This window comes from Conger conger, chromosome 2, assembly GCF_963514075.1.
Source record: "Conger conger chromosome 2, fConCon1.1, whole genome shotgun sequence".
Taxonomy (NCBI): Eukaryota; Metazoa; Chordata; class Actinopteri; order Anguilliformes; family Congridae; genus Conger; species Conger conger.
The window spans coordinates 58,853,510-58,880,919 of NC_083761.1; the positions used below are offsets into that span (position 1 = coordinate 58,853,510).

At 44.3% G+C, this 27,410-nt stretch overlaps 1 protein-coding gene across 2 annotated transcripts in view; it reads right to left on the reverse strand.

Moving 5' to 3' along the window:
• The window catches only part of prkcba (protein kinase C, beta a), a 126,445-nt gene that overhangs the window by 45,260 nt on the left and 53,775 nt on the right, over nt 1-27,410 (reverse strand). For both annotated transcript variants that reach the window (XM_061223471.1, XM_061223465.1), the window contains exons 4-8: nt 23,320-23,431; nt 19,502-19,630; nt 7,892-8,048; nt 6,857-6,991; nt 4,312-4,408 (exon numbers count right to left, since the gene is read on the reverse strand). In XM_061223471.1, coding sequence (XP_061079455.1) covers nt 4,312-4,408; nt 6,857-6,991; nt 7,892-8,048; nt 19,502-19,630; nt 23,320-23,431 — 630 coding nt within the window. The remainder of the gene's footprint in view (nt 1-4,311; nt 4,409-6,856; nt 6,992-7,891; nt 8,049-19,501; nt 19,631-23,319; nt 23,432-27,410) is intronic.

Here is a 27,410-nt window from a genome sequence, read left to right on the forward strand (position 1 = left end):
GCATAAAATTCCATTAACCCGCTTCCTACAGTTCAGCTCGAGTGTTTCACACAGCCTGTCTCAGAGCCCAGCCTGGCACCGGGCCTTTTGTTTTTGTGTCCCCCCCCTTCTCCCCCTCCCTCCCTCCCCCCCCCCTCCTCTGTGTCGTTTCCTACTCAGCACAGATTGTCCTGACTCAAGGTCACCGCTGAGGAGACTGGATGCAGAGGCAGAAATATGTGGCGACAGACAGATACAGCAGCCCTTCAGTCAGACAGACGAGGAGACAGATGTACATCAGAGACAAAATGATGTAGAGAGAGAGAGAGAGAGAGAGAGAGAGAGAGAGAGAGAGAGAGAGAGAAGCAGGCAGGCAGATACCCATAGAAACAGACAGATGCAGAGATCAGAGACAGAAAGAAGCAGACAGAAAAACAGACAGACGAACGCAATCGAATGAGCGGAATTAGCTCAAAGAGAGTCTGACACAGTGATCACAGATCTCCCTCCGGTTCTAGCAGTCTGAAAGTATCCAGCAACAACATGGCAAATGTTCTGGGTGCCAATTGCTTTATTATAATATTGCCAATTTTCTTTTGACCATTCAGTCACGTTTACATAATAAAGCGGAAAACAAATTAAGATGTATCATAAGGCAAATAAACTAATGCTAACAGCTCAGAATGGAGAAATACTAAAAGTGTACAAATGCTCAAATATGTCCTTTGAGTGCATTACTTGTTTGGATGTTTACCCGAGAGACTTTACTTCTTCCAGTATTGCTATCCGAGAGAAACCCCTCTTCACAGTGCTATTTACCAAGGCGGATAAACCTAGAAAGAGGCCACAGCGAGTTGGGCTTAGAGTGCATTTAGGATGGCTCAGACTCCAGAAAACACACACACACACACACACACACACACACAGCCGGGCCAGAGTTAGGGGAATCTTATTTACAGCAGGGTTTATTGCCCAATATGGAACATATAGAATAGGGTGGATTGGACTTCAGTTCAAATCGTACATTTCAAGCGGCATGGATTCCGTACAGAAATAAAAAAGAAGTGCTGGAAAGGCAGTATTGTTTTACTCTGGCATGGGAATATCTAATGGAAAGAGAACACAAAGTGCTTTGTGCAGGCAGCGGTCTGTACGGGAGAGGAACACCGATCACCGATGCAGTATAGCCGCCGCACAGCTAAAGCTAGGGATACAAATTAACACACTTGTGCGGTGATTGCTCGGCGCTGCAGAGGAGTGACGATGAGGCGGTTCAGTCAATCTGGCCACTGAGGCGGAAAGAGCCGGAAAGCGCTGGAGAAAATATATATATAAACGATCGCCTTTAAAAAATTCTATATTCCTGCAGCCCTGCCAGGGCCCGCTCTCTGGGGACGTATCCCTTGGCTTGGTTTCTTGCCAATTAGGTTGCCGCTGGGCCGTGTTTGACGGCGGTTCTGCGGAGAGCCGCCGTGGCTAGAATGTCGACGCTGCTTTGGCCAAGCAGAGACCGGGAACCTTCCACGGCACAATACCTACTCCTCTCCTCCCCTGGCCGCCCCCGGAGCCGGTCCCTGAGAGAGCGTCGGAGGACAGGGCCCCACCGACCCCTGCCACGCCTCGTGTTTTCTCATTCTGCCTGTCATTTGTATCTCCTCAGCTGCACCGACTCCCTCCCTTTTTCTCCCTCTCCTAAAACGAAGGGATGCGGAGTTAGGCGAGGGACCCCTTTAGTGTGCGCCGCGTTGCGATGCCGGTGAGGAGGCCGGCGCATACAAATGGAGGCATCGCCGGCGGCCATTCTGGCTCTAATACGGAGAAGACCGGGGCGTACGCCTGACCCGGAGATCAGCGCTGATGGAAATGACGTCCCCCGTGCCCTCTAAGAGAAGCGAGCGAGTCTGGCCCTGCTCCGTACGGACGGAGGGGCCTGCTCTGACAGGGATGCAGAGAGCACCAAAGGTCAGATCTATTGATTTGCAGCCGTGGTGAAAAGGGCAGGGTTACACAACATTAACGCACATTGATTGGCAGGGCTGGTGGTCTGGTTGTGGGTCTTCTCCACTGGGAGGAAAGGGCACTTCCTCTGTCCTTGCCATCCCAATCTGAGCAGAGGGTAGTTGGAGGAGGAATGTATGTGTGTGTGTGTGTCTGTGAGAGAGCATATGTGTGTGGGTGTGTGTGCTTGTGTGTGTGAGCGCATGCATGCATACATGTGCAACGTGTGCGTGTGTGAGCATATGTGTGTGAACGTATGTGTATGTGAACGTATGTGCATGCGTGTGTGTGTGTGCTTATGTGTGTGGGTGTGTTTACGCGCAAGCAAGCGTGTGTGTGTGTGTCTGTGTTGAAGAACAGAAACGCGCCTGCCCCAGGACTAGAGGACAGGTTGAATCCACCCACGCGCTGAAGATCAGACTCTCCAGCTGGGCCGTGACAGGGACACACTGAGGGCACGGCCCTCTCCACCCTGTCACCCCCGCTAACCAGGGCATCTGCCTCATCACAAACCCAGGCAGATGGAGGTCTTCCACCGCGCCGTCCAGCGGAAGCAACATGGCAGGAAGCGAAGGACAGGAATATGTAATTACAAAGGAATAGTAAGCAGAGGCTCAGAGGGAGGCCAGCGATCCATTCAGCACACGTGCGTCTTTAAAACAGTGTGTGACCGAACGAGAGCGCGCGTCAGCAGTTTCTCAGAGTCTCGCACTTTGAGAGCACACCTGTGGGGGGGCGGAGGGGTTGCTGGGTCACTGTTAATGAGAACCTGAAGAGAGACATTCAGGGCAAACGCTCAACATATTAATGAAACTTTGCTGGGAAATTGTGTTTGCGTAAGCATGATTTTAGAAGGTTCTGCTATCACGGAAATGTAGCGGACGGAGAGTGCGGAGCTGAACCTTTTAGGAATTGAAGCGGGAGTAGAATTAAAGTACAAACAAAGTAAAGCACGTAATTCGGTGGTCTGTGCTCCCAGGGGTCCCGCTCAACGATGACCTTTGACCTGGGCGGTGAGGCAGGAGCCGTCCTCGAGTCCGTTTGGTGGAGAGCACTTCCGTTGGCTTCGCATGTTTTCACGTTATTAGAGAAAACTGCAATTTGAGCAGAGCTAGAGTAGCAGAATCATTCCCCCTGAGATGATGCCACAATGCTGGGGCAGATATGATGTCGTCCCAGCTGCTACATTATTCATAGGGGGCTATGTGGGGAGGATATCCGGCCCCACTGCCGGGGAGGGGTTTTAACCAAACACGCTAGCAAAGTGTACACACAGACACAGCCTTCCCGTGGTACAGTACATGTAGGTGTTTTTTTAATTTGAATACTAATGGCTGAAGGTGAATTATTCAGCGGTGTTTTTGGTCAGCAGAAAGACAAATCTCTCACCAAGCTGGAAATGTCAGGTCTGGGAAAGAAAAGTTTTCCTTCAAACACTCATGTATTACTTGCGGTCAAGGTGAAATGTTCTCAAACAAACAGAGACGTATGCAAGAGAGATGCATTTTGAAGCGCATTCAAGTGGCTGAATTAGATTTTTTAGAACAGTGTAAAACATGTTTCTCTCAGAAAATATTTTCATGGGGTAAAGGCATGAGTGTCAGCAGCCAGGCCAGTCTCGCACAGGGAGGTGGTAAATGGACGTCAGGAGCAGCTAAAAGTGGAGCACTGCTCATGCGTCAGGAAGTGCCCTCCCAGGAACTGGGGCTTATGCCCCCCAGAAACAGGAGTGATCTTCAGCCTCCTCGGGGCTGCCTCTGATCCAGCAATTACCATACCTATCGCTTCGTGCCTTTCTCTGACTTTCATGCTAGACTGAATTTGTTTACTGTGGTTGAGGCCACTTTTTATTCAATTCATAAGTGGGCCACAATGCCTTCTGGTGACACGAGAGTATTACTCTCCAGCGAACACTCCTGGGTATGTAAAATAAATTACAATATTCAAAAGGGAAACTGATATCAACTGGGGGACAATTCTTCTCCGGCGTAATTTGCCCAATGTCTCCATTATTGAGCGTTTTATGAATTGTTATGAAAACTGGGCCGTGCCCTGACAGCAGGATAACAGGTATGCAAATGAGAGAGAGAGAGACAGACAGAGAGAGAGAGAGAGAGAAACAGACAGAGAGAGAGACAGACAGAGAGAGAGCAAGAGAAACAGACAGAGAGAGAGAGAGAGAGAGATGGTAAAAGACAGACAGCCAGGCACATTTTCTCAGAGGAGAGGAGCCCTGAAATAGCGCAGTCCAGTAAGATGTCCCCCGGCGGTGAGAACGCTCATCGGCAGAGGGCGCAGCGTAACTGGCGAAACAGGAAGGACGCGGCGTCTCACCTCAAACTTTTCCCTCAGCTCCTCGTTGCCGTCTTCGCCCTCGGGTGGGACGGGGACGTTGAAATACTCGCCCTCCTCCTGACCGAGCAGTTTGTACCTGCAGGAGAAATGCCATTAGAGCTCTCCCGCGAACCTCAGAGCGCATTACACCATGTACTCTGGAGAGCCGGGACATGGGACACTTACGGCTCGCTCCATCACAGAGAGCGGCTTTTTTTTAGTGACTGTGCCTTTCGTACCAGGTCGCAATTAATACGGTCTCAGCCGCTTACTGCGTTATTACCAAAAACAAGGAGGAACAGAAAGGACAAACCTCGACGGGCCGAGCTGCCTGTCATCATCAAACACTCTCATGTCCTCACTACAGTACTTCTGCCACACAAGCATACGGTGATGGCAGTGTTCTTTCTACCATTTGCTCCATTTTTCTCTGTGTAGTCTTTCATATACAGTAAATGAGTGAGGGGATTGTGTTTTAGTTGTATTTAGCATAATCGAAGTGGATTTGTTTTACCATTTCTTTTTGTAAATTACAGATTCTCTCATTTTCTGTTGGAGCAGGGGGCTTTTGAAAGGTGTAATTCATTTTCCAGGTAGGGGAAAAAAATAAATCACACAACCTCATGCAAGTTACAGATGTAAATCCAGCAGGTATGGCATGTGTGAGCTAAGAAGGAGGGGGGTGTTCACACAAGCAGCTATGTCTCGATTGACACAGAAGCCTGTGTTGTTGCCGAGTTGTTGAAGAGACTGAAGAAAAGCGGATGTGAAGGCATTAACGGTGGCAGTAATGTTTGTGCGTTTGTTTTAATTACAACTGAAGTCTTGTATTAAGCAAGCACAAGAGGGCAACTGGGAGAGCAGGGAGCTAATTGCCATTTCCAGAACAAACTAAATTCAGCGCCCGTTACAAACTGTAAATACTCAACTCCAATACCATCCTCATCACTCACTTCAAATGCATTGCTTTCAGACTGACGGTAATTCTGTAATCAATATGAATAAAATAGATGTGTTAATTGCTGAGTGCAGTGATGGTGTTGGTGATGAAATAACGGATAGCATTGCCATTGCCTAATAGGTCATGAAGGCAGTAATCACCAACATACCGAGCAACAAAAAAGAAAAATCATCTCTGAATCGCAAATGTCTTCGTGGCAACTGTCAAACCACCCACAAATGATAAGTGACTCAAGGGTGTCAGCATAACTTTTAAAAGACACACAAGAAACAAGTGTGGGTTGCAACATTTACGTGTGAACTGAAGTCAGTCTGGCTTCTATTTTTGAGGTGGAAGAAAGTGTCTTTCCTTTCCTTTGCAGTGGGGTGACACGTACTGTCACCAAGCCATAATTTACATGCGCCAATGAGCTAACAGACTGCCCACATGCACCCCACCAGACTCCCCCAGCCCCACCCACATGATCCGCCTGCACACCACAACCCCCACCATCTTCTTCTACTGTAACTTCCTTCACTCCTGGCTCCCACTTTCTTTTTCTCTCGCTGCCTCCCTCCTCCCTCCCTCCCTCCTCCGCTCCTCTCCTTTGTATTTTCATAAAGCGGCACGCTTTGTAGTGCTGGGTGGAGGGAGCTGGCTTGCTGCTGCAAGCACATTAGTATACTTTTGTGTCTCTCCTTTTCTCCCTCAAACGCTGGTTTCTCATTAAAAGTGCACGATTTGGTAGTGTCAGCAGAACGCGGGGGGGGGTCCAAGCACCTTTGTTGAATAACTTCAGTGTGATAAGATGCACGGAAAAATAAGAGTATTTAAAATAAAGGAGTGCGAAAAATAATTAAGAGAGAAACGGCAGTCCGTGTGCTGGAAAGGAGAGGAGAGCGGGTCGTCAGAATCACACTACTAAACCGCACTCCTGTAGGTACGGCGGAATGGAGAAGAGAAGCCGCCACACGAGTCGCTAGTTGTCGGTTAGCTCGATTGATCGATAAATCCTGGATCAGATGGGTTCTTCTCTCAGTAGTGGGCCCAGTTCTGAGGGAACCGTGAAGCACATTGTCCTGAGGGTGGGGCTTAGCCCGTCCGTCACGTGACAGGATCCTGTTCCGGAGCGATAACATTATGTGGAGTGTAAAAGCTCTCAAATAATTACTTGATGAAGGGGAGCCCGAGGAAAAGGGTTTTCTTTAAGGCAGCGCTGTTCCACACAGCTGCTCACTGCAAGGCCCTCTGCCTGCCAGGGGAGGGCATAAGCGCAGGCACAACCAAACGTTCGGTAGCACGGAATCATTCAGGAAGAAGAGCAGCAAAAGTTTTAGGATGCGGTCGGTGGGTGCCAGATATCACCTAGCCAGATTTGCGTCGTTGCAGATAAACCAAAAGCACCAAGCTTTCAGGAAACGATGTGGAGCGAATACCCTTGCCGTTACCTGCAAATGGGGCTAGATGAAAAAGGTGTCTTTGTGTGGAGGGGCTTTTTGAGGAGAGCTTGTGTGCATGACTGGGCGTTTCTGCCTGTGTGAATCCCCCACGGTGCTCAGACACAGCGGTTTTTGAATCAATGATATGAATCATTCGGACTCTCACCATCCATCCACCCCCATCTTCTGCAGCTCAGAGATCCCGAATGACAGCGATCCCATGAAGTCGTTCCGGCTCGTCAGGTCCCAGTCCCAGATCTCCACGGAGAGTCGGCGATCCTTGTCCGACTCCTTCAGGTTGCTGGGGAGGAGAGAGAGAGGCAGGCATCAGTGCTGTGCTGATAAGACTTCATGCAAACGTTCTGGAAAAAAACATCTCAATCTAGGTTTTGAAAAGGCTGGTAGCTGGTTTACCAGTTCAGACCAGCTCCCAGCTTGTCATCATTTGACCAGTTGAAGCTATGTTTTGAAATATCTTGTAGCTGGTTGACCAGCTCATACCCAGCTAGACCAGTTTTATGACCAGCTTTACCAGCTGAACGTCATAGCTGGATCTTACAGGAGGGAAGCAGAATATACAAAAGTTGAAAAGAACTTTACTGGGAACCAGCACAAATGTGGCTGGTGGATGAAATTAACTACTATAAAACACAATTTATATAACTCTGCTGGTTACAACACATTGAGCTTCACTTTTTCATTTCCATTTAGCCTTTAAGACTCTAATAAAGAAAGAAAAAAAAGAACAGAAACATCATATGAGCTCAAATGGAAAAAAGTTCTATGAAACTGCAATGTTGGGCAGGGATTTATAATAGTTTCCTTGACAACAGCACCCAATGAAGCAGCATGGTAATGGCCATCTTGCTGCCATATAATTCATGCTTTGCTCAGGGGTATAAGTTGAACAGCATGGTACTGATATACAGCTTTATCGCTACAGTACCCACATATATAGCAAGCTCAAAACAGTTCAGCTCTGCTCATTTGCACAAATCCGTGAAAGCTCTTCCCCTATGGATATAGCAGAGGATTCTGGGCCAGTAAGGCAGACTGAATTACCGACCACATTTGGTGGCTGGGCGGATGCTAATGTCAAACCTTGAAACCAAGTGCTCTCTACAAATCAGATACCAATGTACATAAACAAATCTAGACAAAGTTTTACAAACTTTTTTTTACACTATCTAGTTTGACTCACAATGTGAAAGTTTCATTCCATGTGGGGTTGAGGGAACACTTGATGGTCCTGGTCTTCTGTTTACTCTCACTCTTGGGGTCGGGGATGAGTTTCAGCTTGACATAGGGGTCAGACAGGCCATTGGGATCCATGGGTACCAAGTTCTTAGCCTCTAAAACTGAGGAGAGAGAAAGGAAGAAAAAGACAAAAAGAGATGTTATGGGGCACAGAGACAGCCGCTGCTCGAGACCCGGTGATCTTCAGCAAGTCTATGAATGTAGCCATCGTATTACAACACAACGGCAACAAAAGCCCACTCTTTCCTTTTCACCCACCCTTTCTCAATACTCCCAGCCTGGAAAATTACATTCTGTTACATGGGAGCTATTGAAGATCACCCCAGATTTCATTTTAGACACTTTCAATCAGCTGCAGCCCCTGCAGTCTGGGTGTGGGAAACATCTCCTCACAAAATGCACACTGCTGGGTATTCCTGGTGGAAATTACCTCCAGCAAGATCCCGCAATAAATCCTTTAAAAGCACAATAGGTTTTGGCTGAGAACGCTGTCGCACTCTGTGATTGTTTAGCCATTATCCCTGTAATAGGATTCCTTCCTACCACGTTCCTTCCTCCTCCACTTGACCAACGCAACAATTTGCATTCGATAATACATCTAATTAATCAGGCTAACCAGCTGCGGCCTCAGGATTTCTTCCTGGTATGATTTACGGTATACTCCCGCGCACGACTCCAGAGGTGTGGGTAAGAAAAGAAGGAGCACTTCCCTTCGGAGATAACAGCCAGGCAACACTAATAACTAAATTCCTTTGACGACAGGTTTGGAGACTTGGATTATGAATACTCCACCCAGCATTTTTAGCCGGGGAAAACCTAGGAACCAACTCAGGGCTCATTCCCATTGCTTATTTTTCTCCTCGTTTTCCTTTCTTTGCTCCTGACCCAGAAATTGATTGAGGTCCATCGTTAAGGTCCAACGAGCTGCAAACAGGTGAACACCCCCATAAACCATCAGCTTCAACCATGTCAATTTTTTACCAGCATGCACAATACAGTCGTTTCTCTGGATATGAAATTAACTTAACATTAAAAAGGCCTTTCAAATTTAAATCATTCCAACATTGTAAATGCAATACTCTCCCCCATGACTTTTCCTCGATGTTTGGGCTCAAAAAAAGATGAAAGGTGGAAAGGTGACAGGGTAGATCAACTTCGACCAGGGCCCTGTTTCAGGTATGTTGCTTAAACAATCCAGGATGATTTGATGCATATCATGTCTAATTATCTCATGAATTAAACTTGGGTTTACTCCATTTCATAAACGTGAATTATGATTTGATTAGTGAAGCTGGCATTGAACCATCTCGGATACTGGCGCACACGCACTCCGCTATGAAGGGGAGATGAATCACACTCCAAAAACAGGATCATACTCCTTATATAGACAAAGGGAGGGGGGGCTCTTGCCCTTTGCGGAATCAGGCGACGCATCAAAATTGACGGACACGTCGAAATTAAATTTTGGGGGCTTGGTAAGAATTCTCATAATGTAACCAATGTTGTTTTTACTCACAAATCAAACATAGCCTGAGCATCCAAAATGAGACAGGAAGCCTGCCAAATAAATTCAATACGCACAAAGACTTTGATTTACTTCTGATAATGCCAGCACACTGAAAAATATTTTTTTTCATGACTCCCCAGTGCATGTGACAGTGGCTCCTAAAGGAGCAGGTCAAAGTCAAATATGAAATATTGCAACTCAGTAATGTTAAAGTTAGTGGAAAACTTCAGAGGAAATTTGGGAATAGTATTTCTTTATTTACATTACAGTTATTAAGCTGACACTTTTATCCAAAGCGACTAACAGTTGATTAGACTAAGCAGGAGCCAATCCATCCTGGAGTAATGTGGGGTAAAGGGCATTTGCTCAAGGGCCCAACAGCTGCATGAATCTTATTGTGGCCACACTGGGGCTTGAACCACCAACCTTCCGAGTCCCGGTCAAGCAACTAACAACTCGGCTATAGGCTGCCATATATTTGTTATTTATGTGTAAATATTACCATTGTGAAATACTCAAACTTGCAAATATCATCAAATTTACCTGCACTTTTGCGTTACGTTTTATGTATGAAATGAATTAACAAATAAAGCTTTTTATATTTTTGCGGGAGGTAAATAAATCCCTCATGATTAAATCGGTAGCTGACATAAAGATAGTCTTGTTGGTCTCTAAAAACATTCCCTTCTAAATGCTGGCTTGTTCATCAGAACCACTCACAAACTGAGCTAATTTCTTCTGTCTGAGTGTGATTTCACCAAGTCATTTATATAGGTTAAGTGCTATATACTGCTCATTGCAGCTTTCTTGCAGGTTCAGGTTTAAGACCCTTTCCCCAGTCTTAAACCCAAGTCTAAATTGTGAATGCGCTAGGTGAAACTGAAAAACCTGACTGTATCCGAAAATGCCAACTGACTTAGCTAGGTACGTGAAAGAGGGCGGACACCTACATTTACAGCTGGGTGAGGTGCATGTATTATAGTCAGAATGTGTGCGATAGTGTACGTAAGATGATGAGATAAGAGTTTATGCATGAGGAGCTCATAATCATATTCCTACTACACATTGTCCGGCCTGTGGAGTAGCAAAGAAACTCAACTAGTCACACTTACAAACTCTGACTAGACAGAGAAGCCAACCCAAAGGCACATGCAAGTCCATAGACCTGCTTTAATGCTTGTAGAATTAAACCAGTGCACAGAGAATGATGCAAGGTACAGTAATGGTCATTGACAATGCACTTGCTGCAAGTCACTCAAATGCAACTTGCAACGATTTCCTCAATAATAAATAAATAAGCCTTAAATGTTTAAGAAACAGGAGGGAATGGACCTCTCAATCGGGGAAATGCTGTTTTCAGGTTGTATTTAAGCATTCATTAGGCGTTAGTGACAGGGCTTTGCAGTGAAAAGGAAGAAATGCTTCCATTCATCTTATAGTACACTGAACAGACCTGCAGTGCTTTGAAGTGACATGAAATGATAGCGGACAGCATGATGGATGAAAATTAGCCGCAGTCAGAGGCTATAAGCTGAATTCAAAATAAGAGTGTCTGCAATTGCCCCAGACAGGAAAGATTCCCTCATTAACTATTCAAAGGCTAAGAAAATTTAATTACATTCCCTAGAAAAAAGGAAAGTGAAAAATGAAAGGCACAAACAGTGCCGGAGAGCTTAAGCCAGTGGCAGAGAAGAGGAATGCAGATAAGAGCGTGTGCTGTGGCAGTGGTGTGTGAGGTAATAATGCCTGACTGAAAAACAGCGGAGCTGCGTTATGCTCCCAGACACCGAGCCGCAGGCAGGTTCAGATGAGGGCTGCACGGTCTCCAGATTCTTCACTTTCGCAGCTGCACTGGAGAGAGCCCGTGTCTGGACCTCAGTCTCATTTTCTATGCTAAGCACTGGCTTACCGGGCACGCCCCAACACAGCAGGGGAATATATGCGCCCGCTTTATGGCCAATCAGCCAGAAAACTCAAAACTCCAGGGCGCTCCCTGCCACTCTCTGCACAGGCTGCACTGTGTGGGAAGGGGGGAGAATCAATAGTGGGGAGGCCCCGTCATAAATTTTCCCTAACTGATTAAAAGTCTAAATGCTACATTTCCCCTCAGGGACGCTAATGCAATATAAACAGTGGTTTAACAATCAATATACAATATAAACTAGTCACTGCCACTCCACCCAGCTCAGTGGAGAGGACTGGTTGGCATATGAGGACCTACGTGACCATATTCTCATTCATAATATCAATGGTTTATAGGGAAGGGAAAATGCCATGGACTGCAAGTAAATAGTACAAAAGGCAGAGTATGAATGCTTAACAAATGTCCCAGACATAAATTTTAATTTTTACAAATCAGCTTATTAATAATTCCATCAAAGCAGATTTGTAGCCATATCTAAACAATTAACTCAATTCACTTACAATGTAGAGGGCACAAAGACCAGTTGCCACTGTTGACATACATGAATGACAATGTCCTTCAGTAGATATTATTTGTTTGGTAGTATCATAACATTACTGTATATGATGGACACATTTCAGTATGTGAGGGCATGATATGAACCTTTCTGGATCACTCTGGCAGATAATGCACTGTAATATTGTTAGTACTGATTATGAAACAACACAATTACAGAGCTGGCACCCTGGGAATACTTCAGAACAACACAATTATACCAGGAATATGCTCTTTCTAATTAATTGCCTAATTGTGTGGAGTCCATTGTGCTTTTATGTGTGAGTTCTTATTGTTTGTAGAACAGCAGCTGATGAAATAGTCTTGCAGGTTTTGCTACCTTGTTCCTACTGCTGTCTACTGAGCTTTGACTGGGGAGTAGAGTGCTATTTTGTGGGAAAAGGGTTTCAATAGCCTTGAGCCAAACATCATTTTCAAGACCAATTAAAACCCCATATATCATTGTGTAGAACAATACCACCAAGCTGATACTAATGTAGCCAAGTCTTGACTGATAGTGTGAAAAATAAACTGAAATTATTCAGTTCGAAATATCATTATTGAGCTTCCAGATAAAGAATTATAAAACCTGTCCAAAATTAATGATGTGTTCAATCTTGGGCAGACACAATGTATTAAACTTAATCTCCTGTTTCAGAAACATTTAAAGTTCCACTAATGACCTCAAATTAATATGTGCCTCGTTGTCTCGCAGTGCATGTCAGCAAAACATTGCTGATTTAACTTGCTTTCCAGCTTCTGAGCTCAGCTTGAGACATGCCACGCCAACTTGAAGTTACTGCACTGTAAACTCCATTTAAGTGCTGTGCATTCACGCGAATAAACAAACACGTAAATGGCTTTACTTGCTAAAGCATGTACCAAACATTTAACAATCAAAACAATCAGAAATACAACTCATGGTTGAATACTAAAAGCACACATTAATTACCAGCTCTAATAATTTTATTATTTTATTAGGAACCTACTTATTCACACAATTATCTAATCAGCCAATCATGTGGCACCAGTACAATGCATAAAATAAGATATGGGTCAGGAGCTTCAGTTAATGTTCACATCAACCATCAGAATAACACTCTGTACAATTGTGGTGAGCAGAAAGCATCTCAGAATGCACAACACGTTGAATCTTGAGGCAGACGGGCTACAACAGCAGAGGACTACACCTGAATTCAAGTTAACCAATATTACCAGACTGAAGGAGCAAAACCAACAATTTTTTAGAACATTTTTGATCAATCTGAAGATGCCAAATATATCAAAACATAAATAAGGCTTTAAATGGAAAGATAATCATAGGTCATAAAACAAATAGTTTCGTAAGTAAAAGTCACCTGCCATTATCACTCCATTAAAGGCCTTCCTGGTCTCACACAAGCTCTTTGACCATGAAATTCACTGCACTGGCTGTGGGTGCGTTCTGTTGGTTTGCCCAGGACAATCCAATAGTCAACAAATTGATATCTGTTTGTGTCTCTCTTCTCAAGGATGTAGGTCAATCGTTGTGCTATTGATCTCCTAATGTACTTTCCACCAGTGGCCCAACAAGCACGCTGCCAATCTGTGGAGGAGCAGCAGCGACTCCAGACACAATTACCAAGGAGAGGTGCCACCAGGCCAACACCAGAGGCAAGGATTCAGAGGACTTATCAATACCGACAGACAGTCCAAAACAACATCTTGCTTTATACAGTATGTTGTGTTGAAAAAGACACTGAAGAAGGCAAAAAATATTTTACGCCTACCACACAAGCACACATGAAGCCACTACTTTTTTCACTTCACAGTCCACCAATTAAGCTTGTACAGACATTGAGTCAGAGGACATTTCATGTGCAAGTTATGCAGGGAGACCAACTGCTAAAGTGTCGCTGATCCGAAATCCCTCTCTCAGTATGTGAAGTTACAGGCAGGAGTCAGCACTAGCATAGTATGTATTCTATACCAGACAGTGAGTGTCTTGAAAGGATGAGCCAACCAGTAGTCCTAACAGGATTTTAATAATAACATTTAATAATAAAATAATGTTGTTTTGACACCGTGCTCTTAATATTGACACCGCAGGTGAATGAACAGCAGTGTAAAATAACTGCATAAACCTCATGGTCAGGAACCTCTCAGCCAATAGAAATAAGATATGTTGCCATGTCACAGAGAGAGCATGGACACAAGCCAACCAACAGCCCTCAGTTTATAACGACTGAAAGGTATTTCACTGAAAATAATGATTACATAAAGACGCAGGATGAGGATAAGCGAAAAGAAACAAAAATAAGGGGCTAAACACCCATCCCAATAATGTGTCTTTTGCATCTCTAATTTCATTAGGCAACACCTTCCTGCTCGCAGACAGTGTGGAGTTACAGCACGTCGGTGATAATGCCAAAGAACACTGAGGTGTAAGATGTCCAGGGCCTCCCCCCGCTGCACTGTGAAAAAGACACCGCAATCCAACGCCACTGAACCACACAGAATACTCACACTGCCCCCCGCAGGCCACTAAAATCACCGCAGTCCTCAACACGCCCTCAGATTTATTCTGGGAACCGCAATCTTTCATCATAATTAAACTAATCTTTCACGCACCTGCTTCGTGAGTGAAATGTGATTTTGGAACAGTTCAATGTCAGAGAGTGATTTGAACGTAGCGATTTCATCCTCCGCGAAGCGCGGCTTCTGATACGCGAACGCTGCACCCCTTCCCGTTACCAGCGCTCCGAGGGATCCAGCGGAGCCGGGAAAGGGAGGAGCTGATGCGGCATGCCGCTCCTGCCGGATAACACCAGCTGCTGCTGCCACCTAGCAGCAAAGAGCGCCAGTACACCACGGGCCCGAAATGATCTTCAGATCTGCCCAAATGTGGTCCTAGGGAGCCCCTGTATGCTGTTCTTTTCCATTGTGTGAAAACCAATTTCTCTAGTGCAATGAAATACTAACAACACCACAAGCATGAATTAACTTTTCCTCAGTGCTTCCCCATATAATGGCAATGTGAAGCGTGTTTATTTAAGGACTTGCTAATCAAATTTGGTTTTTAATATGCTAATATGATGCCCCCCATCACAGTTTCGTTCGTAAGAAAATTACAGATATCATATGTGTTACAGATACAGAACGCAGTGTAAAATCTGTGTTCTCCAGAGTGTGTTTGTAGCATCGTTTCCAGGATTAGTTAAGTATCGCTTGTTTGCGCTGTTTTTAACTGAGTTTAGCAGTCACTGTAGGGTGGTTTTGCGGTGTGTTTGTTAGTGCAACTGCAACTGGTGTTTATTAGGACCGCAGTGCAACAGGGCATGTGTGTTTATTTTCCTCAGGTGAGCTAGGCTATTGTGAGGGAGGCTATTGTCTGCAATTGGCTTTCAGGCCATAGCAACTGTTGCAGAAGGAGCCAATAGTTTGCACCTTGCCCAGGGTTTATTAGCCGGTGCAGTCGATTTGCTCCCTATTGTGCATCTGGGGCGGCCTGTAGCATAGTGGTTAAGGTAAATGACTGGGACACGCAAGGTCGGTAGTTCTAATCCTGGTGTAGCCACTATAAGATCTGCACAGCCATTGGGCCCTTGAGCAAGGCCCTTAACCCTGCAGTGCTCCAGTGGAGGAATCCACAATTCCTTCTCCTCACCCCCCCCCGCTGACCCTCCTACCCTTCCCAACTCCCTATCCCAATTTTCTCCCCTTTCTGACTCTGACACTTTGAAACTTCTCACATCCCACCACCCAACCACGTGTTCTCTTGACCCAATCCCCTCAACCCCTCTGCAATCTCTCTCTAATGTCATTCTTCCTTTTCCATCCATCCATCCATCCATCCATTATCTTAACCCGCTTATCTTGAAAAGGGTTGCAGGGGGGCTGGAGCATATCCCAGCATAGATTGGGCGAAAGGCAGGAATACACCCTGGACAGGTCACCAGTCCATCACAGGGCACACACACCATTCACTCATGCACTGTAACCCATGGGCAACTTAGACTCTGCAATCAGCCTAACCTGCATGTCTTTGGACTGAGGGAGGAAAGCAGAAACCCACGCGAACACGGGGAGAACATGCAAACTCTGCACAGAGAGGCCCTGGCCGACCGGGATTCGAACCCAGGAATTCTCCCTTCTCTCTCCTCTCTAATCAACACTTCCCTTTGTTTTCCTTCTGGAACTATGCCCTTTCCTCTTCTCAAAAAACCTACTCTTGACCCCTCTACTCCGAACAACTAACGGCCAGCTAAAATCTGCTCTGGCACGGGTGACTTCCTGTACCCACCATCTCTCTGGGTTCTGTTATCTATTCCCATGGCTTTTCTTACCACTCTTATGCTGATGACACTCAACTTTTTCTTTCCTTCCCTCCCAATATACAGGTCACCACACAGTTCTATGCCTGCTTCGCTGATATCTCTGTGTGGATGACTTCCCACCACCTAAAGCTTAACATTGGCAAGACTGAGCTTCTCTACATCCCCACTAAATCCTCTCAACCTCTTACTGACTGTCAAGGACTTTGTAGTATCCTCCTCCTATACAGCCTTGGGGTGACCCTTGATGACCATCTCACCCTTGCTCCACACATATCCTCTGCTATCAGAACCTGCAGGTTCTTCCTCCGTAACATATGCTGTATCCGTCATTTCCTGACGGAAAAAGCCACCCAGCTCCTAGTCCAGGCACTCGTCATCCCTTGTCTGGATTACCGCAACTCCCTCCTGGCTCGTATCCCAGCTTGTGCCATCAAGCCCCTCCAGCTGGTCCAGAATCATGCAGCCCGCCTTACCACCAGTCAGCCAAGGTTGGCTAATGTCACCCGACTCCTCATTGCCCTCCACTGACGGCCTATTGCTCCAAGTATCCGCTTCGAGATGCTAGTGTTTGCATTCCAGGCTGCTAAGGGAACTGCCCCACTACACATCCAAACTTTAATTGCTCCCTACACCCCAGTAATGCCACTCCGGTCTGTCAGCTCTGGTCACCTTGTGGTCCCCTCATTACGAGCACCAGGTGGTCGAGCTGCACGTTCACACCTGTTCTCTGTTCTTGTTCCTCAGTGGTGGAATGACTTGCCTACCACAGTCAGAACAGCAGAATCCCGCCCCATATTTTGATGCAGACTGATGCTCAATGACTAAAATGTAAATGTATATGTACGGATAAAAATAGATACTGTTATAATCTGATATACAAGACAGAAAAGGATACTCCGGTCCTAAAAGCTGAAAGTGTATAATTAAATAACTTAACTGAAGTAACTAAAGCAAACTGTGCCTGAGTTTGCCTGAGATATGCTGTAAGGTACCTCTGCAACTTGTTTTAAACTCTTCATTAAAATCATTTTGCAACAATTCGGTGAGAATGTGCATTAATGATTAGGTATTATTTATACACCCCGTTCATCATGCCCATCCTGAAAATACCTGCAGAACCTGACAGAGCCACACTGAATTCATTAGACCCTGTTTACTGGCAGTGAATTGCATTAGCTAAACCCTTTCTGTCAGGTTAATGGTCTCACATCATTTGACCTCCTGCAGATTGCCTGCAATGCATATTATGTTCCACTGGGAGGCAGCATTGGTATAAGATTTGACCTCTACATGCCAGGTTTTGAGATCAAGCTTTAAAAGCAAGGAATTTTTACAATTAAAAAATTTATAGAAATTAATAATCATATGAGACAATTTAAGGCGGGATGAGGTAAAACATTAAGGATTTTAGAGACATTTTAGGGAATGTCAAGATTTGAAAGTAACCAGTGACAGCTACTGTACTGTATGTAAATACAGCTAGAAATGGATTTCAACGAGATGGTTATCAAAAATGACAATTAATCGAATGGAAACTGTCTCAGGATGTAACGTACGCGTTACGTACATGTAGAGAGAGGGTCTCATTAACGCAGGGCACTACACTACAGTTAGTTAAGTTGCAAACCAAGAAGCCTTATCATCGCGGTGTACAAATTAATTGTCGCAATTAAGGAATTCCAAGTGTGTAAGTGTAATGTTAATATTGTATACAAGGTTGTATACCTGCAGAACCTGACAGAGCCACACTGAATTCATTAGACCCTGTTTACTGGCAGTGAATTGCATTAGCTAAACCCTTTCTGTCAGGTTAATGGTCTCACATCATTTGACCTCCTGCAGATTGCCTGCAATGCATATTATGTTCCACTGGGAGGCAGCACATTGGTATAAGATTTGACCTCTACATGCCAAGTTTTGAGATCAAGCTTTAAGAGCAAGGAATTTTTACAAATAAAAAATGTATAGAAATTAATAATCATATGAGACAATTTAAGGCGGGATGAGGTAAAACATTAAGGATTTTAGAGACATTTTAGGGAATGTCAAGATTTGAAAGTAACCAGTGACAGCTACTGTACTGTATGTAAATACAGCTAGAAATGGATTTCAACGAGATGGTTATCAAAAATGACAATTAATCGAATGGAAACTGTCTCAGGATGTAACGTACGCGTTGCGTACATGTAGAGAGAGGGTCTCATTAACGCAGGGCACTACACAACAGTTAGTTAAGTTGCAAACCAAGAAGCCTTATCATCGCGGTGTACAAATTAATTGTCGCAATTAAGGAATTCCAAGTGTGTAAGTGTAATGTTAATATTGTATACAAGGTGGTATTGACATTACAAAATGTATATGTATGAAGTTTTTTTATTTTTTATTAAGACAGTTTCTGTGTATTTCTATGGGACTTGCATTTTAATGGGTAATGGTATTCACTTCTCTCAAATAGGGTGAAATAGAAATGTTAGTGTCTGAGATAGTCGGTCCACGTCCTCCCAATCGATAGGAGTATGAACGCTAACTTCCTCATTGGAAGTAGGTTCTTGTTGGGTCTCGCATTTGTGAGAACAATTTGCGATTGTTTGTGATTCCTTTGTCGGGTTTTTTACATACATCTATGTTTTGTTGTGAAATACAGTGGGGTGCAAAAATTTGGGCACCCCTGGTTTAGGTGTCTGTTGAATCTGTACGTGATCGAAAGCAAATGGTACAGAGTTAAACATGAGACCTTTCTGCTAAGTTTAAAGCAAGATTGCTATTTATTTTCATTTTTTATAGTTTATAAATAATATAAAAAAGGAAAAGGGCCCTGTGCAAAAGTTTTGGAATAGTTTTGGATTATTCTTTGTTACTTTTTAAAAAGATGATCACTAAAGCCAAGACCCAGATGATTTACTCGTTAGGGTCAGTAAATCATCAGGTTTCATCAGGCGAGAGTCAGGTGAGTATAATTCCAGGGCTTTTTATCCTGAAGTAACTCCATTACTTTTTAATTACATTACATTACATTAATGACATTTGGCAGACGCTCTTATCCAGAGCAACGAACAGCTGTTTAGACTAAGCAGGAGACAATCCACGGCAGTGCAGATCCTATTGTGGCTACACCGGGGATCGAACCACCGACCTAGCGGGTCCCAGTAATGTACCTTAACCACAACGCTACAGGCCGCCCCTAAAGTATCCAACTGCAACGGCTGTTCTGTCTGGTGTTAATAACCATGGGTTCCTCTAAACAGTTGTCCAAGGATGTCAGAATGAACTCACTGGAGACGGTCAGCACGTTGCTCTTGACCTCAGCGCTGATGTGGATGCGGCCCCTCCGCTCCGTGTGGTCGGTCCCACAGAGGCTGGGCACATTGGCCACACAGCGCTTGTGGATGTTCATCATGCAGTCTGCGCACAGAGAGAGAGAAGAATCTCCATTAAACCCACAACACAACATAACACTACCACACCCAAAGCAATACATACCATATACAAAACACAAGCCAAGCCAATCAGACAAAATACGGGGTAATTCTGTGAAAAATCAACCAGAGGTGGAGTTGGCCACTCTAATTTTGCTCAAACTTTGGGGAAATGTTCTTTATATGTTCAATAAAGAACATCCAAAACAGTAGCCTCATTGGATTTGTTATTCTAGAGATATTGGCACTGAAACAGAGGGGGTTGGTACCCAAAAAGTCACTTGTGAGTTTGAATTTTGATTTGAATTTGGAGCATCTTATCTTTGGCAATATAGCAGGAAAAAACCTGAAAACATGTAAAGACACAATTATCTGTCTTATGATTATGAACTCCGATTTTCAAAATACTTCTCAGAAAAGTTATAGTTTGTGAAATATTTATATTATCTTGATATTATTTATATTATTAGTATTTTTTGTAAATGTTTTATTTTATATCAATGTGAAAAGGCTCCTAACTAACTACACAAATGCAAAACAGCATTTGTGTGCTGTTATAAGACATGAAATATTGAGCTTTTTGAGCAGTCCTATGAATTCATAATCTGAAATTAGACATTTTGTCAGGTTTTTCCCCGTTTTAATGCTATGAAATGATATGATGTTCCAAAATCAACACAATATCTCTAGAATGACAAATCCAATGAGGCTAATGTTTTGAATGTTCTTTATTGAATATAAAATTGGAGTGGTCAACTCTCACACCTCTCAAAGTGACCCTACTGGTTCCACAGACAGGAAGTCAGTCAGACTGCCTCGGAAAGTGGGAAATGATCCTGACAGTAATTAAGTTTGGGACATCCTGCAAGGGCCTGGGTTGAAGAGCTGTTAATTGCCATGTAAACTTTAAATGGCCCACTACTTATTTCCACAAAAGCGAACACTCCCCTCTGTGAGAACACAATGGAGATGGAGCCATTTGATGTTCAGGCTTCAGGAGACCGCAGTCGCTAAATCTTTCATGAGCAAGATGGTGGCACATAAGACAGGGAGAGTTGCAACTGATAGTCTGGGGATCGTCTGGGGATCGTCTGGGTCGGGGAGAAAGAACAAAGGAGACTGCAGTCCATTTCTCATCCCTGTAGAGTGGGCTGTACAATGTCTTTTCACTGAGGTACTGTAAAAGGAGCATTGAGTAGACTATCTCAGTCTGTCTCACTCTCACTCTCTGGAATTGGAAAGAATGTTATTATTTTTTACTCCGGTTGCTTTTATTGGGCTTTTACTTATTTATTGTATTATTGGTTTCACCATGGAGGTCTTTTCAAACACACACATACTCTCACATACTGTACACTCTCACACATACATACACACTCAAACACACACGCATGCGCCCACACAGTACAAACACACACATATTTTCTCAAACATACAAACAAACGTACACATACACACAGGTACACTCTCGCGCATACATACAGTACACACTCTGGCACACGCATACACTCTCTTGAACAAACATTCGCGTCAGACACGAAAAATAGATACACATTCACAAGCAGACAAAAAAAATCCAGAAAGACACAAGCACACCATGCTAACATGTACACACAGGCAATCATAAAGGCAGAAACTCACAAACACACACAACCCCCCCCCCCCCCCCAAAAAAAACAAAAATACACACACAAACACCCACACACATGCACGAAAGCATGCATATCGAAATGTAGAAGAAACAAACAAGTTTACGCAGACGCAAGGAAATACAGTAGGCACGCATACAGTACACACAACTCAACTTGCACTGAGAGCCAGCGAAGTGATGGGTGATTCGATACGGACTGTGAACAGACATTTAAGGCCAGTTCTGTCTCAAATACACAGAGGAGAAATTCCATCCAGGTAATTATAGCTCCCCAGGGTGTCATACCTTAGCAGCTATAACAAAGCTGTGTTTTGTTACAGGTATGAAGTGGGCAATGGAAAAAGATAGGAGGCTTTCCATACTGCTATGGCTTTATCTACTGCAAATGAACAAGAACCACAAAGCAGTGCATTACAAAATAAATATGTGTTCACAAATAATATTTAGAAAATACCATAACAGAAATTTTTGGAAAATAAATATAATCATGGAATGTCAGAGTAAGATTACAAGGAGCTGTGGATTTTTTAAATATAATTAAATAATACCCTGATTCAATGTTTACAGTATTTTTGTGAGGGCTGGGGTGGGGTATGCACTCCAAAATCCTGACAGCCACTGCGTCCCTATATTCCGGCTTATACAGGAATCTCACAAGCCTGAACTTGACATAGCTCTGAAGGTTTTGATGACTGGCTGCAAGCCAGCACAAATGCAGAAATTCCACTCTCTTCACAACAAGAAAAGTGCTGCTTGTTACAGAAAATCTCAAGCATTAGGTCATCAGAAAGTTCAAAACGTCTTGCCCAAGATGACCATGTCATATGGTTTCCTCGGGCAAGCTGTCGCAAACTGAAAATTTCCTCTCATAAGCATTGCATCTCACCATAAATTTGGAACGTGATTTGGCGAATGGTAATAATGTAGACCTTGTTTCTTGCGGGTTTTTCCCATTTTCTATTTTGTTGTCTTTTTATGCTGAGCAATAAGTAATATACTGTCAGCGATATCTACAATTACAACTTCCAGACAGTAGTAGGGCTAGAAAAAGATATTTGTGTGGACTTCCCTCTTTGACAGGATGCACATGTGGAAAATATGCAGAAGCATGAACTCTTTCTGCAGGCTGCCATTACATTATTGGCATTTGGCAGATGCTCTTATCCAGAGCGACATACAGTTGATTAGACTAAGCAGGAGACAATCCTCCCCTGGAGCAATGCAGGGTTAAGGGCCTCGCTCAAGGGCCCAACGGCTGTGTGGATCTTATTGTGGCTACACTGGGATTAGAACCACCAACCTTGCGCGTTATTTACCTTAACCACTACGCTACAGGCCACCCATTAATTACATTCGGCTCATTGGCAGACCTGTGCTTCTAACAGGGGCTACAAATTATTCTATGGTCAGCCTAATCCTGTATGTTAGAGGCTGCAAGATCTTCAATTAATGCTATACTTAATCCAGAAGAGGGCGCCTTTACAGCATCGTACATTTATTTCTCATTTTGAATTCTGGACTACGGAGAACAACAGTGCCTCCTAGTCAGCATATCCAGCAAGATATGTGTACTAAATAAACGTAACATAATTACTCTGAATAACGCTCATTAAAAACAATGACACTTACCTTGCCTCGTACAGACATACATGTTTTCTTTCTAGTTAGATAGTTTCTTATAAATATAATTTGTGGAAATGAACTAGTTTGGTAATAATAGTAATACATTACAAATGTAATGTGTAGGCATGCTTTTACACTTCACTAATCGTAGCGTTACTAAAACTTGTCAAGGATAATGCACTACAAAGAGCTGTATAGTATCACTACAGACTTTAGTGACAATCAGTACTGCACATTGGACATTAGATGTCACTATAAGGCAAGTTCTGAAAACTACATTACCACCGTTAGCTTCAATTTCCTTAGTGTTGGCGGCCAAGAGACCGTTTATCTTGTGTAACCTGTTTGTAACAGTGTGGAGGTAAGAGCGTTATGCGGTAAAGGTGAAAGGTCATACGCACGGTCACATTTCATGCCCTGGTGGATGAGGCCGTACAGCAGGGAGCCGCAGTGATCGCAGAAGGTGGGGCTGGAGTACGTGTGCACCTTGAACTTGTGTTTACTCCGTGGGTCCTGTGTGATAAAGCAAAAGACAGTGTCCTCAAAAGGGAAGCAATTAGCGCTGATAACATTGCATCGATACCGTTACATCACTGCAAACACTACTGTGATAACATTTATGAGAGACGGTCGCATATCAGAAGCCGACATGGTGATGGACAAGCCATGTCAGCCAGTTCACATTTAGGCTTAATCAATCAATCAAATTTTAATTATATCACACAGTTTGTGCCGAGGCAGTTCAAAGTGCTTTACAGGCGCAAACAGATAAAATATAAGAATATAAAAAACACACACATATATATATATATATACACGTATACAATATATACACAAATATGTACATACACACACTGTATACACACAAATACATGCATGCAATACATATATATGCGATGCATCCCTTCTTTGACAGGATTGCACTATAAGCTTGCTTCCCTGCATTTATGCATTTTGAATGGGCTGTAAGCCAGTGATGTGTGTCATCCTAACATAGAGGTTCTTAAGTCACAGTCCTATAGTCCAGAGTAATGACTGTACAGTAAAATGCTATTTTGTGAAAGAACAAACATTTTACCAAAAAGAAAAAAAGCAAAGGATACAACAACAGACACATATACACCCAGACGAAGAGTGTAGAGTGTATAGGCAGCATCAGCATGAAAAAGGGGAAGACATTATGCACAGACTACAGAAATACATTTAAATTAACAAGCTAAGTCAAACAAGAGGCACAACAGACCCTTTGGTAATTGTTCTGAGCATTTGTGACTCGCCCCAAAGTGAAATTAGGAGATAAAATCTTTGGACACCCTCAAGCATTTTTATATGTGTTCAAGAAACAATACTGTATATGATTAAAGGCACGCAACTTTACTAGCAAGGACACTACCACATTCTCACATGACCATCTCTTTTGTATAAGCTGGCTAGCTTGTATGTAAAATTTTGTGGAGCTGTTATGTCGCTCTAAAATGAATTTGCATGACACCACAATCCAAAACAGAGAACAACAAGAGCGTAGAAGCGCGTGAACCATCGACGAGAGGATGGAAAGCTGCCACTGGGGCCACACCAGCATCGCGGGGGGAAGTGGGGGGGGGGGCGGGGGGTGTGCATTTCCTTAACACACACTGCGGGCACAGCTGTTGCTTCCGCGGCAGAGATAAACCCGAGGCGAATAATGGCGGAACCAGGAAACATGCCCTTTTCACTCCTCCTCGCAAGGCAGCCTTTCAGAAGACAATACGGGCAGAATAATAGCCGCCCCAAAAATAGGCAGGCCCCAGATCGAGTGAAGAGCGGGAGACAGCTCGGTCCAGCTGATGGAGGTCAGGCTGTTATTTATGTGCGCTGTGTACACAGAGTGGCGCGACAGGCGTGGGGACAGACTCGGGTCTGAGGTGAAGGAGAGAAGGAGGAGTGTCTCACTCTCACTTTATGCTCTCCATTACGCTCATCGTTCATTGTGCGGTTCATAACTTATTCATGCGGAGCTTCTGATTTATGGTAGCGCACTCTTGAGCACCAATTTGAAAATGCACTCATAGAGTACACTCCATTAAAAGGGCTGGCACTGTTGCATGGAAGTTTGGCCGGCGTGTGCTGGCAAGAGGCACTTGGTCAAAGAGTCAACCAAATACAAAAAAAAAGCATGAATAATTAAGCTAATGAGAGCATAGACACATACACATGCAAGCACACGTGCAGAGATGGACAGATGGACAGACGGATGCACCCACACACAGACACACACGTGCATGCAGACAGAGACACACACACACGTGCCTGCACACAGTCAGACACATACATGCACACACACGTGCACACACACGCACACATAAACACACAAACACACACACTTGAGGGAGAAGCACACACACGCACACAAACACACAAACACACACACTTGAGGGAGAAACACACACACGCACACATACATGCACACATAAACACACAAACACACACACTTGAGGGAGAAGCACACACACGCACACACGCACACATAAACACACAAACACACACACTTGAGGGAGAAGCACACACACACGCACACAAACACACACACTTGAGGGAGAAGCACACACACGCACACATAAACACACAAACACACACACTTGAGGGAGAAGCACACACACACACACATAAACACACAAACATACACACACTTGAGGGAGAAGCACACACATGCACACATAAACACACAAACACACACACACTTGAGGGAGAAGCACACACACGCACACATAAACACACAAACACACACACACACTTGAGGGAGAAGAACCCAAGGTCATTGCGGTGCATTACACTGCATTTCTACAGCGAGGGCTCAGGCAGGAATGGGAGGAGAAGAGGAATAGAGGAGAGAAGAAGAGAACCGTTGCCATGGTGCTGTGTGTGTGTGTGTGTGTGTGTGTGTGCGCTGTGCCCTGGCAGTCTCCCCTGAGAGAGCGGTGCTGGTCCTGCCATCTCTCCTGACACATAAAACTCTCACATTCCAGCCCCCAGTCCACCACCTCCCAGGAACCCAGCACACTCCTCAACAGCTGTGCTTCAAATTGGAAATCCAATAACCAAAACAACCCAACAGAAGGAAAACAATCCCATTATGCAAATCCAGGAGGGGTCCTCTAAATGAAATGGACTGGATGACATTTTTGACAATTTAATTTGTAACTGGATGAAACACTTAATCACCTAAAGAGGGAAAACTAACAGGACTGAGAAAGTACCGGAAACCCAGGCTGTGGCTCAATTTCTCAAGTTGTCATATCCAGCCGTGCGCTGCGGTAAGATGTCCCCTCCGTAAAGGCCAAAAAACTGACACGATGCCCGCACCTCGGGGTGTGGGGACGTCGCACACTGTACAGAGGCTACAAAAACTAGCCCTTTAGCCAAATCTGCCATTCTCATAGGCAAGTCTGAATAATGTGCAAAGGTCACTGTAAGATAAACATGCTGTAAATATAAGTTTTTAGCAAAATAGTAATGCATACTGTATTTACAGTATTGCAGCCTTAAGGCCCATCCACACCAAGAACGATAGCTATAACGATAACTACAAATATTCAGTTTTAAAAATAAAACTTGGATGACGGAGTGTACAGCACAACTACAACGACAACAACAGTGACAAACGATATAGTTGGCCTCACACAATTTTTTCCAGATGCATAAACAATATAAAACACAAACAGGCAATCAAAAAGCACCAGAAATACAGCCCGCCACGTGCAAAACGGGAGAGGACGTAGCCCAGAGGCTATTTATAGAATCTTATCGTTCAGCAGTGTGGATGCTCACATCGTTATGGTTATGGTTATCATTATAGTTCTTTGTTTGGATGGGCCTTTACCCACATTCGGAAGGCAGAAATCTCCGCTCTGCACATTAATATGAACATAATTCAATGCAGGAAATACCCATATTGTACTGACTGAATATCCTCCAGTAATCAAATAGGTATGGCAGTAAAGGACATGAAAAGGCACTCAGACTCTCCCTTTGTCCTGCAGTAGATTCCAGCGGCAGGAGGGAAATAGGCCAGCGTTTCTCTATTAAGCGCTTATCTGAGGATCGGTGGAGGGTGCCATCAGTGCACATATTGGAAAGAGCTTTTTTTTTTTTTACGGCACTGTATATGAAAAAGGAATTGTTCTATGGAAGGCAGTCCGAGCGGCTAGCGCGGTTTGGGTTTGATTGTGTGACGCTGGTTTTTCCGGGCCGGCTCTCAAATCCGGGAGCCAGGTTTCCACCCCTCCCCAGATGCGTGTAGTCATTGGCGGCGCTCGTAGCTGGTGGCGATGTCTGTGACACTGTGGAGTGGGAGCTGTCATGACCAGGGGCCAAATAAGTCAGGACAGGAGGCTTCAAGGGCCCGCCAAGACTCCCAACTCCAACCCTGGCGAGCGACTACCCTCGAAAGGTTACAAAGCAGCCAAATTCACAATTCCACACGCAACATGGCTCACAGCTTGTGTCTTTTCTG